The 12,719-nt window shown below is 41.9% G+C and overlaps 1 protein-coding gene across 1 annotated transcript in view; it reads right to left on the bottom strand.

Moving 5' to 3' along the window:
- pax5 (paired box 5) overlaps positions 1-12,719 on the bottom strand; it is a 44,811-nt gene that overhangs the window by 16,927 nt on the left and 15,165 nt on the right. The window contains 2 exon segments of the mRNA XM_025058564.1: positions 3,967-4,151; positions 9,701-9,834. Of these exon segments, the coding sequence (XP_024914332.1) occupies positions 3,967-4,151; positions 9,701-9,834 (319 nt within the window).

Below are 12,719 nucleotides of genomic sequence, written 5' to 3'. Positions count from 1 at the left end.
CCATCAACCCTCATCAAAGATGGAGGGACGCAGCTGCTCGGCAATGGAGGGGCCGGGCCTTGGAGTGTTTGGTGTAGGTGATGTAGTCGTAGTTGATGTGGGGGAGTTTGTAAGTGGCGAGAAAAAGACTTGGATTAGGGACAAGAAAGGAAAGAAGACAAAGACAAGTAGAACGAGTGGTCGGTGACAGGGAAGGAGGACGAGTGGAGATGGAACATGATTCATCAGAGAAACTTTGAAGAAATGATGAACTAATTACAGCTGGTTTGATTGAAGTCATTAAAGCCGTGGTACAAAGGCAGGAAGGAATTGATGGAAACAAAATAAATCAAACAAGAAATTTAACAAGGGCTGTCAAACGATTTTAATCTGATTAATCAAAGGGCAGTTGTGGATTAATGACATTTAATCACGATTATTCAAGATTATTCCTAAAATGTCTGTAGATTGTTAAACTAATGGTCAACAGCAGGTAAACTGTATGTGTTTGTATAAAAAACACTGTGTAGAAATGACAATGAGCATGAATTACATTTGATTTTGCACGTTAATTAAAATATCCTTAGAATTTTGAATCTAAATAATTTCAGAAATAATTAACACTAATAATGTGTTTTAATAGCCTTAAAATCAACGTTAAAAAATTGTAATTCCTCAGCCTTCACAGCTAGACTGAAAAAATATATAACTATAAAAGAGATTAAAATAAAATCATTGTTATTACATATCTTTATCCAACAATTTGATGAACTGGTACATGCACACAAACACAAACACAAACACACGCCAGGAAGGCAATAGTTTTGGTGAGAAGCCTCACATTAATAACAGATGAGCCCTAATGCACAGACGCACTCACATGGACGCAGACACAGAGAGCGAGACTCAGTGGTAGAGCTCAGTTGGTTTCCACATTTGCATAATAGTATTTTCCTTTTCCTTCATTCCCCAAATAGCGCCCAATTTCTCCATCTCCCACTCGCAATCTTCTCGCTTTGTCTCCCCCTATCCCTGATGGAAAAATGGCTCCGCACTAAACAAATACAATTTCCTCACAGGTCCCCAAACTGAGACTCAGGAATCCTGAAGAAGGAATTTTCCTGTGCTCAACCCAAGTGCCACAGGCAGTAGGATGTTCGTTGCTACAGTAATGCTACAGTGATACAGGCTACAGGTAGAACTGAAGACTCAATATGTCAATATGATGTAGAGTTTGTAGTTAAAGATTATGTTGTTGTGTAGTGATTACCTCAGATCAGGGCACATATGGACTTTGCTACGCTAACATGCTATTCTACTAATGCAGATACAAAGTGCACTGCGGGCGACCCACAAATACTGCCGAGGGGTATCGCAAAATTTAATTTTGTAATTTTCAATACATTTTCAATGCTTGTCCCACCGTGAATAACATAATAAAGAATTTCAGTGGTTTAAATATATATTTACCTTTTGACTAGATTTTAAGTTCAAACTGAAAGGGTAGCGTGGGAATGGGGCTGGGAGAAGGGCGTCAGAAAAAAATTGTGAACCAGCGGGCTAATTTTTAAAAAATCGTCATCATTTGAACTCAGATTTATTCTTTTGTGAATTTTACAATGTGTTTTTTTTTTATTTTTGTTGGTGGTGAATAATCTTTCCTGTCGTCCTATATATCCCTGGTTCAAATCCACCCTTGTCCCTCCTTCAAACCATTGTTTGGTTGGTTCCATTGGGAATCTGTCGTAAAAACCGTACCATATCTGTGTGGACTACATCTGTAGCAAACAAGAAACAAAAGTGTGAAGCTGATGGGCGGTACAAAGGTGGGCTTTAGGACGCAGGGCAGCAGGAAGGGGTGGGGGCTCTGTAAGGCTGGCTGATTTATCACCTGGGTAATAGGAAGGGATTGAAGGGAAATTCAAATGAACTATCTCTGACAGGCACACTCATATGGGCGCGCACACACACACACTCTCACACACACAAATTAATAGTGGGGCTTAATCGACTACAGGAAGAGAAGGAACAAGAGCAGGAAGGAGATGAGACACAAGGCTTGTTAAAAAATGAAAGAAAAAGTGAAGGTCTGTGACACAGGAGAGGAGAATAACTACTTTTGACTGATAAAATAAAACTTAGTTGTCAGGAAGACAAACTTTTCATTTTAATTAAAAAAATTGCAGCTGAATTAAGGAGAGAAGAGATTGGTTCAAGAAAACACATTTTAGTTTTAGTTAGAAATTCAAACTAAAACCTTCTAAAACTCCTGATTCCACACATAAACTCGGACACAGGAAATGAGAGTAGCTGGAATTTAACACCAAAATCTTCAAACTCCATTAACTTTTTGTAATCTGTGACATTATTCGTCACTGTCCAGCTGTCAATCACTAGAATTCACTTATATGCATATCATCTAATTCCGTGCTTTATTATGTATTTTCCTCTCTGCCATTTATAATATATGTTGCTTCACTCTGTGACCATTGTTTACACACTGTCTGCATTTATTCACTATAGACAGACACAGTTAACAGCTGATAATGTTTTCAAATGACAACACCAAGAGGAAGCAGTTCAAAAGGGGAAGTACTATTTTCTCATGCGGCAAACCTTTAAATTGTTCTCCAAGATAATATCCTCGTAACTTAAGTTTTTTTTCCAAAAGCAGCCCCACACCCACATTCCTCTGCAGCAGCCACAGGGCCAAGTTTATCTGCCTTTTTCAAACGTCAGTCACAACACAGCGTGACCCTCCTTGTCCGTGACATCACCAACACCGTCTTGAAAACACACCCGCATAGACCTCACAGTTTACACACATTCCAAAGCGGCTGAGCTGTTGCTGTCAGTGTGTCAGTGTTAAGGGTTTGACTGTCAATCACCCCCTCTGGGAAATGCAGGCTGGGACAAAGGAAGTGCTCCGTGATTAGACGGGATGAGAGGCAGAAGTAGAGGTAAAGGGATAGATTTCCTGTGTGTGTGTGTGTGTGTGTGTGGCTTCTAAAGCTGGTGGTTTGACCCCAACGCAGCCCATGGTTTAAAGCTCCTACCCCTGACCCCCATTGGCTTGACCTGGCTTGACCGAGGACACTGACCTATGAATCATGTGTATTATAGTCTCAAGTCATGGACTATAGAGCTACTACAGCCAATCCCTGTCGACCTCTCGCCCTGTGTCACTTCACCCTGCATGTCGGTCAGATGGCAGTGAATGGACTAAGAAGCCCAAAGTTGCCCCTCAGGTCTAAGGCTGTAGCCTATCTTTGATTCCATTTACTGCTGCTCCACCATCGAGTGGTTTCCTCCTGCCCTTGACATTGACTGAACAAACACAACAAACACAGAACTATTTCAAATCCAAAGGTGTCAGTGTGACACGACCAACGATGTCACCAACTGACTATAGACAGGGAGGGGAAATATCTGAAAGTACTTTATGATTCTCACATAATATACTTTTCCTCTCAGGTCACGGGGTCACAGGGTCATTTTTTTTATTTACTTCCATATTTTTTTCTGTCCCATTCAAATCAACAAAATCTTTGGAGACAGCAGCATGAGTTAGGATTCACTGGCGTCCTAGACCAGCAGGAAGTGAGGTCATAATAAAAGCAGGGTCAATATGCTCATTAACCTCTGCAGTGGTAGGAGATAATAGGAACATCAATAGGCCAGGCCTGACAGTCTACGCTGTCGATCAAACACACTGGGTTGGCACCAACATAGGAAGCACGACTAAGTACAGATGAGCAAGAAGTGTAGAGAGATTCATGTAAACATTTGTCTGTTATTATTCATCTTCAAGTTGCCTGGTGAATCGCTAGAAAACAAAGTGTGTGGAAAATATGCCTGAATAAAACAAAGTGTGTGGAAAATATGCCTGCATTTTTCTTCAGAGTGATAGTCCCTCAAGTCTTTGACATTTATACCTGTTCCCAAACTCAGCCACAGCCTAGAGCCTACATGATGCCCCGCTCTTACCTTGCCAGAGTCAGGGCTCACATAGAGGTCAGAGCTGGACTGGATTGGACAGGATGGCTGTCTGTCAAACAGGCGGTCCAATACCTCGATCTGCTGTGGTGAAAACAGTTCCCCTCTCATCTGCTTCCTGAGGAAGTCCCGCCCACCGTGACTGTGTCCGTTGGACAGCGGTGACTCCTGTAAACCTGTACGGACAAGATAGGGAATAGAAAATGAGTTGGCGTAGGTTCATGTTTAGCACATTTAAAGCAGGGAAGATAATTTAAGAGAAGAACAAATGAAGTACTTTTAGAGTCTGGTGTGTATGGCTCTATGAAGGACTGGTTAAAATCAGCTTCATAGACATATTTGGTGAGAAAAGTCATATTGAAGTAAAGACCCAGATGAACTCCACTGGGCTGATTTGGATTCAAGTGACTTGGTAGATTGTAGAGAGGCTGAGAAAATGTGATACAATGCACTCTATTACCAAGCATACACTGTCTCTCCTCCTTGATCTCTCCCAGGTACACCCCCGCCTCTCGTATATATATACGCATTTGACCGTCTCTCCTGTCGTATCGCCCGTACACGCGCAGACACACAAATATATATTGCCTGGCTATCAGTATTAGACTGTGAGCTCCTCGTATCCTGCAGTTATTTCGAGGCTGCCGTCTGAACGAGACAATTATAAGAACTCTGAAGAGTCTCAGGCCACAAATGATTAGAAAAGAGAGAACCAGAGAAGAAATAAAGAGAAAAAGGGGGATGATGGTGAAAATCCCCACGAAAGAACCAATTCATAGCTGCAAACCGCTCCTGAGAGTCTATTTTAGTCCTGGGGTCAGAGCGTGCTGGGAGTGTGTATGTGTGTATGTGTGTAAGTGTGAGTCTGTGTCCGGCAGAGGGATTATAGAGTGACAGACGGTAGTGATCAGGAGAGGGGGGAGAATCAACCAAATTGTCGGGCAGATTTTGATGACTTTCATGATATTATTGCTGTATGAGGCCTTTGGAATTCTCTAGAATTTTAATGAGATCGGTTAAAACGTTTTTGCACTTTTGTTCACCCAGTGGCAGTAGAAACACCTCCTAAGAGTGAGGTATTTGCTCATGGAATTGTAACAGTAATTTACCATATTAAAAGCAGATTTTTGCATCCACCCCGAGATATCGTTTCTTCCACTAACGTTTTAGATAAACAAATTAATGTGTCTAATGTGTGTAACGATTATTGTATTTGAGGCTACATACTACGTAAACCATAAATATATAGCTATAGCTAATATATATTGTTTCTTCCACTAAAGTTTTAGATAAACAAAACACACATTTCCCTGAAATATTATTTCTGAATTATTATTTATTTACAGGTAAAACTTTCCAGTTTCCTAAAAATCCTGCAAGATTGTGTTCCTCAAGTCAATAACTCTGCAAATCGCAAAGAAAACAACACTAATTCTTACTTATTTTCAGATCAGTAAAATTTTTCTTGGGGACTCCAAGGTCTGAAACATTAGATTAAGATCTTCAGTACTCATTTTCTATAGTCGGTCCCATTCAGTAGACACTAACCACTAGCTATTGTGGAATATTTTAACCTGCAGCAGCCAGGTTTCAAAAAGTGAACAAGCAGGAAAGGTGTCCAATTAACCAAATCATTTCACTAGCAAGATTACAACGCAGAAATGAAGAAAAATATAAATAAAAACCTACACGGTGCACTGCGACTAAAAAAAAAAAAACCAGAACAAACTTTCCCAATCAGTCGGTGTATTTACCTTACAAAAGTCAGACCGTCTCTGTACACAGACCCTCGCTCACCCACTCCCATCCAAACACTCTGCTTGATCATAATCTCAATTCATTTCGTAGCCACACACACACACACACTCCTCATATACAGATGCTGTGAGCGGTGAGAGCGGTGAGAGTGTATGGTCCAGGTCTCTGGTGACAGACCAATCAGCGGGGGAGATAAAGCCAGTATGATGCTTTAGACTGGTAACCCACAGTGACCCATTTAATCCCAGCAGCCAGTTCTCAAGATGGAATTCAATTGATCAATCATGTAGCTCTGATGGCACCATTTCAGCAAGCTTATTGCTTTCTTCTTTCTCTCTGTCACTTACTCTTACACACACGCACACACGCGTGCGCACGCACAAAGAGTGACACAAACCAACAGAAAACCTATAAAAGCAGAGACAGTGAAGTGCAGTTTGTACTGTACTGAAGAAGTCACAGACAGAATGTTGTTAATTTTGTGGTAATAAATATCAAGTCATGTGTGTCAACATGTGCAGATGTGTGTGTGTGTGTGTGTGAGCATCTTGGTATGTGGGTGTGGGTGACGGTGGGTGGGTGGGTGGCTTGATATCCGGCTGGTCTCATTGTATCCATGGTTGGGTAAAGAAACTCATTGCCGTGACGGGTTAAATCCTATTCACTGCTGGATATACGCGCACATGCACGCACACGTGTAAACACGTACACACACACACACACACACGCAGCTGCCTCTATCTCTGTGAGTCAGTCTCAGAAGGGAAGCTCTTCTCTTCCCTCTTTTTCAGAGAAGAACAAAACAAACAATGAGCCCTTATTGTTCTCTACCTTCTGCCTTTTCCTCTCTCTTCCGCCTCCTCTGACTCCGTCTTTAACTCACTAACTCCACACCTACCTCCTGCTTCTCTCTCACTTCAGCCCTGCCTTGACCTACCATTGGTATTTTTCAGAAAGAAAAAAAAACAGAAACAGAAACAGAACAGGTGATCCAAATTTCCTGAATATAAGAGAGAATCCAGGATCAGGATCAGGATCTGTCACTGACTTTCATTTATGTGTGTGTGCGTTTTCTGCATCTTTACTTCACAGATCAAAGTTTTAGCAGCAGGCACCCAGACACTGAGAGGAACTCAGGGGAGAATCCACTCCTCCCCTCCCTCCCCTCCCTCCTCCCCCCTCTCCCTCACTCCTCTTGCTTGCTGCCTGCATCTTTTATCGGGTAAGCTGCTGCACGTCACAGTGGATGCACAAGAGGGTGAGAGGTCAGCCTGGCATTCTGGCTAAATGCAGTCAACACTATTTCATCTTTGTTTACAGTATCGATTTGTGATACCGTACTACGACCACTGTGCAGCACAGACGTTCCCGAAAATAAATAAAGGACTTTTCATTCACCGTCTACGACAAAAACATTCCTTCTAAATACATAGCACCTGTATTGCCCCCCCTCAACCGCCCCACACCACCCAGGAAAAAAAAAAACAACTCACACACCAACTGTGTGTCAAAGAATAGGTTAAGATACAATAGCCCCCTTTTGGCCCCACAAGTCAAGTTCCTTCATTCACGAGCGTTCATCTATATTCTGTTCCTGGTCAAACCCCCACTTCCCCTGCCTTTGGCTGGGGGCACAGGTCACCACAGGGCTTTACCCCCACACACTCCTGCTGCCCATATTCTCTCAGCCCTCTTCCTGTGTTCCCAGCCCCAGTACAGATGACATATGCCGATCAATGTAAATTTGATGTAATTTGATTAGATATCAAAAACGATGGTATTTCACTGCCATACTACAGCACATATGTTTTACAGTGCAAAATAAAAGTCTACAACCAACACAACATGAGAAAATACAACAGGAAAAGTCAAAACAAGATTTGATCCTGACCCTTGTTTTACGAGGGTCACAGAAAACATTTTGGACCTGTGTAAATGAACAAGGTTTCACACATCAAAATAGACCCAGTAGGTGGCAGTAATTCAACACAGACGGGTCAGATCGTTACGCCAAAAGAAGAAGCCAGGCTGAGGGTGTTAGATAGGTTAGCCAAGACTAGCCTAGCCTTGAAGTGGTATGCAGTTGTATGCAATAAATCACAACAAAAATAAAATTAGATATACAAAGTGGCACGAAGGAGCCTGCCTGCTCTTAGTTCTCCTAGCACTACTAGCACTTAGCTGTGCGACTTAGAGGTAGAAGGCGCTAGGTTGTAGCGACCATAATCCTCCAGCCTCCAGCTGCAGGTCCTTGTAGAGGTTTAGCAGCAGTTTATCTGTTTATCTATTTTGTTAATAAAACCTGGCAGAACCAGAAGGACTACAGTCATTATTCTATCCCGTTATAGTTCACGGTTGCTTCCTGTTTTAGAATAAGAGTTTTAAGTTTGTTTATTATTTGTGATTTGTGCTAATGATGTTATAGGAGTTAACACTGTGAGACAGTCGACTGGCCTTGAAGGCATGATGTCTTCTTCCCTCTGTATACAAATGCCTATACACTCCAGCATATGGACGTGGGTGTGTGTGTGCGTGAGAACGCTGCGTATTGTGTTTGTGTATGTGTTTGTCTGTCCATGTCAGTGCATGCTGTTCCCCCTGTCGCCCCTTGCTGTGTGTGTGTGTCATTATCCAGCGGGGGCTGCTCTAATGGAAGCTGTGATTAGCAATGCTGTTAATTAGACCACAGAGCCAACAGCGCAGACCTCTGCCACAGACACACCGCCGATAAAAACACAACTGCAAAACGTGATGCCAGGCCACACAATGATGCTCTGCCCTGAATGCTCCAGTGGAACGTGAAGGGATACAATGGTATGATATAAATGACGAGGTCCACTCCGTATAATACAAACAGACCAGTCATCATGGTTGTTGTACACACGAAGAACAAAGTGAAGTAATCATACTGCTAATTGGATTACAGACTTGGACTTTAACTACAAACCCAACCCCACAATAGATGATATTCCAAGGTTGTAGATTGTTTTGAACTAGAGCTGCAGAAGAAACAGAAGCTCTTTTTAACCCAACATTAGAACCAACTTTACTTTTTTTTGGTTACGATTCCAACCTGGATAAAATGTGTGTCCGTACACGAATTGAAAACAATTTCTAATTGGAAGTTTTAGCAAAATCATGATATGATCACTGTGTAGATTTTCTTTCCTAGAAGTCATTCTTCATCTTATTCTAATCAGTCAGTGTCAACAGGACTTTCCATTGGTTTCAAAGGTGGATCCCAAAGTAAAGTCCTAAGAACCATTCACAGGTAAATGACATCAATATTAAAATGTTGATTTGTGTGTGTGTGTGTGTGTGTGTCAGAGGTGATGGTTAAGCTGACCGTATCTGTGCACATCAGAATATTCTCAGTGCACCTGGGATACAGCCTGAGACTTGCTGACATGTTTTGAAAATTCATCAGCGATGAAAAAAGGGACTCCTTACTGTATATATGTGTGTGTGTGTGCACGTGTGGGAGAAAAAAATCGCCCCTGGGGCGTTCTGTACCCCCCCCCTCCCTCGCTCCGACATCTGGTCCTGTCTCATTTGCCGTAGGAGACTGTCTGTGTGATGGCTTTTTAATACCACTCACACTGCCACATGCACATGCACGTCCATACATGTGTGCACAGCCGCACACGCTAAAGTCTACGCACAGTTGGAAGCCTTCAGTGTGCAATCTCAGTCACAAGTCAAAGCTCTATTAGCATGAGGGCAGCACTGATCCAGTGTGACAGCAGACATGATCAATAGTTCATACATAAACGCTGGCGCTCTCCTGTGAAGCGCTGTGAATAAACTATTATTACACAGTGAAGATGTTTTGTTTGAAATAACACCGTTGCCCCAGGAGTTCCTTGGCTGGGTTGGAGAAAATGATTTTGTGCAGAAATGTAGCATTTACGCTTTAAAATGTGATGATTTTCAAAGTGTAACCAGAACATCTTTTACTGTTTCTTACCTTCATCCCTCTTCCTTTTGCCCACGTCAGTAGCTGAACTGATACCCAGAATGCCACTGATTGAATAGGAGGAGCCGGCCGAGTCACTGGTCACTGCTGAAACCTGTGTGGCGGCCACAGACGTAGCTGCGGAGATGTCATAGAGGAGAGAATAGTTCAGAAAGTGCCCTGAAAATGTGCAAACAAAAAACCTAAGATAGTTAGTAGTGGGGTGTGTGTGGTTCACGGGCTAGAAGTGGCCCCTGGGCCAGGAGTTTGAGACCAATAATTTAAAGAAGGGACAACAGAGTCTTAAGTGATCGCTGGTGCTCTCAGATGTACGGTTCAGAGAAGGAGGCACCGTTTCACGTCAGGGAGTGGAGATCAGGATGTCAGAGAACAGCATGAACAGGACTAGAAATGTAGAGATCAGAGGGACAGTTAAAGTCACAGTGGTGAGGTGGAGATGGTTTGGGCATGTGCTGAGTGGAGACGGTGATTATGTGAGACAACGGATGTTGGAGATGGAGCTGGAGAAAAGTAGGAAGACCCAGGGAAGCTTCATGGATGTAGTGAAAAATGAGCTGGAAGTGGTTGGTGTCAGAGGAGACTGAATGATTCAATACAAGGAGAAGAAGAAAAATATTCTCCTCCATCTTTTTCTTTTTCTGCCTCTGCTTCAGCTCATTCCTGACTGACAGATATTTTGATTCATTCAATCACTTTAATGCCATGAAAAAGGTTGAGGTTTCCGATCAAAATTCAAAATTAACATCTTATCATTTGGTCCAGGGGCTGCTGTAACATTTGTCACAAGTTTGTTTCAGGCGCCCAGGAGGTTAAGAAAACCTTCAAGAAGGTGGAGACTAACTCCAGTCATGATGTAAACCTTAGCAGCTGTGACGACGCACCATCCTTAGCAAAGACCTGTGGTCAGCAGCCACAGTGAATAAAGTCAGTTTCGTGTGAAGTCTATTTTATCGACTCCACTTTGGTTTCATGAAACTTCTCTTAACAATTAGAACTAAATTGAAGCTTTACCTCAGGGAAACACGTTAACACCACAGTATACACTCATCACTGCTTTAGTGACACAAAACTGTCATTCAGTGACAAACATTCATAAACATTCATTTCTATCCCTTAATCGCAGAGACACGTGCGCAGCAGTCACTCACTCGCGCCTGAGTCCCTTATCTGTGCCCCTGTACGCCAAGGAGGGGCTGAGTGACAGAAAGGTGTCCCAGGAGGGACAGGAAAGTGTAGAGACAGACATCCTAATCCTGTCTCCCAGCAGACACCCGAACACAGAGAGGGCAATCCAAAAAACAAGAAAAAAAAAATATATATAGACAACGAAACAGAGGATCAAGGCTCTCTCTCTCTCGCTCTCTCTCTCTCTCTCGTCTTCCTCTGCTAACAACAAGGAGGCTATAATGAATGCATATCCCTCCTTTTCCCATCACTTGATTTAGCACTTCAATTATCTGATTTTCCTTTCTCTTTCTTTTCAGTCTTTTTTCCCCATCATGAAGTAAGGCTTTCATTCTGCAAATCCAAATGTTCAATTTTCCACCTGGGAGTGGGACCCATTTCTCTCGCTAATCTGTGTGTGTGTGTGTGTATGTGCATCCCTTCACTGGGTCGAGGCCTTAATGTGTGTGTGTGTGTGTGTGTGCGTGCTAAATGTTTGTAAAAGGCAGGGAGTCAGGGAGCGGTTTGTGTGAAATTAATTTAGAAATAATAGACAAAGTGTGATTATGGAGATAAAGAGAGATACCAGAATACAATCTACTGCAAAGTGAAGAGAGAGAGAGAGAGAGAGAGGTTGGCTTCTGTACTTTAGATAATCATCATATAAGAAGCAGCAGTGTTATCATAGATCCATAAAGATATCAATGCTTTGGTTTAGTATATAATTATAATTCCCAACTCTTTATAATCTGATCAGATAATATGCATTATCCTTTTAATTTGCTCCAAATATATCACAATATACACACTATACAACATAATATGAACAGGATGATATCATCAGCATATTATTAATGCCATTACTTTTCAATATTACAGATATTGTTATCTTAAGAATATCTTCAAATTTTTATCTGAGCAAAGCAGTCTGGAATTATTCACCTTTGGGAAACTAACTTTTTTTTTTTTTTGGAAAAAGCTCAGTCTTAAATGAAAATATTTCCAGATTATGTGGCCTGTATGGAAGCCACGGTGCCACCCACAGACGCGTGACCTGCTCGCAGGCAGAGAGAGTTATTTGAGTGACCTAGAGACAGAATCACATTTACAGTTAATCACATGACCACGAGCTAGCCAGTGCTTAATGAAATGGTATTGTGTAGCCCTGGAGTGTGACAGTTTATCCAAACCAGAATAGAAATGGTTATGGGCCAGGATTTCCAAAAGCCGGACAAAATAAACCACAACATATGAGTTGATAAAAAGTCAAAAATGATTATAATAATATTGTCATTTAGACACTGTAGAAAGGCTACATAGTCTTCTGTTTCCCACTCAAAGACAGTGTAGAGGTGATTTTTGTTTTGCTGTGACAAAGAAACACATTCACTGCAGTTGAAGTTGACCCAAAGAAAAGTACTAGAAGTACAATAATTATTACAACATACTGTTGTTTAAATATTGAAATGCAGTTCCTCCTTCCACATCAGCAACATCACACAGGCAGCAGTGTCGTATCGACAGCTTGAGTTACCGTGTACTCCCACGATTATTCTACTTCCTTTGGTTGGTATTTAAAAATAAAACATTATCTTTAATTGAATAAATTTCTGCTGTGACTCGTGCTCACACGGGTGTTTTCATCATGTGAATAAACAACATGACTCCTTGGTCTCTGTGTAGCTGGATTACTACTTAGTTTTACCAGAAGAAATTGAACCGATGACACAAACTTCTTGCAGGTGCAAACGTTTGCAGAAAGACAGTCGATGCTGCTGATTCACTGGTACGTCTGTCATATCAAATGTGCTTAAAGAGTCTGGAGCAGCAGAAAACCTACCTAAAC

This window comes from Cynoglossus semilaevis, chromosome 9, assembly GCF_000523025.1.
Source record: "Cynoglossus semilaevis isolate Cse_v1.0 chromosome 9, Cse_v1.0, whole genome shotgun sequence".
NCBI lineage: Eukaryota > Metazoa > Chordata > Actinopteri > Pleuronectiformes > Cynoglossidae > Cynoglossus > Cynoglossus semilaevis.
The sequence above is the reverse complement of the archived record's forward strand: the minus strand, read 5'-3'. Positions and strand labels throughout refer to the sequence as shown.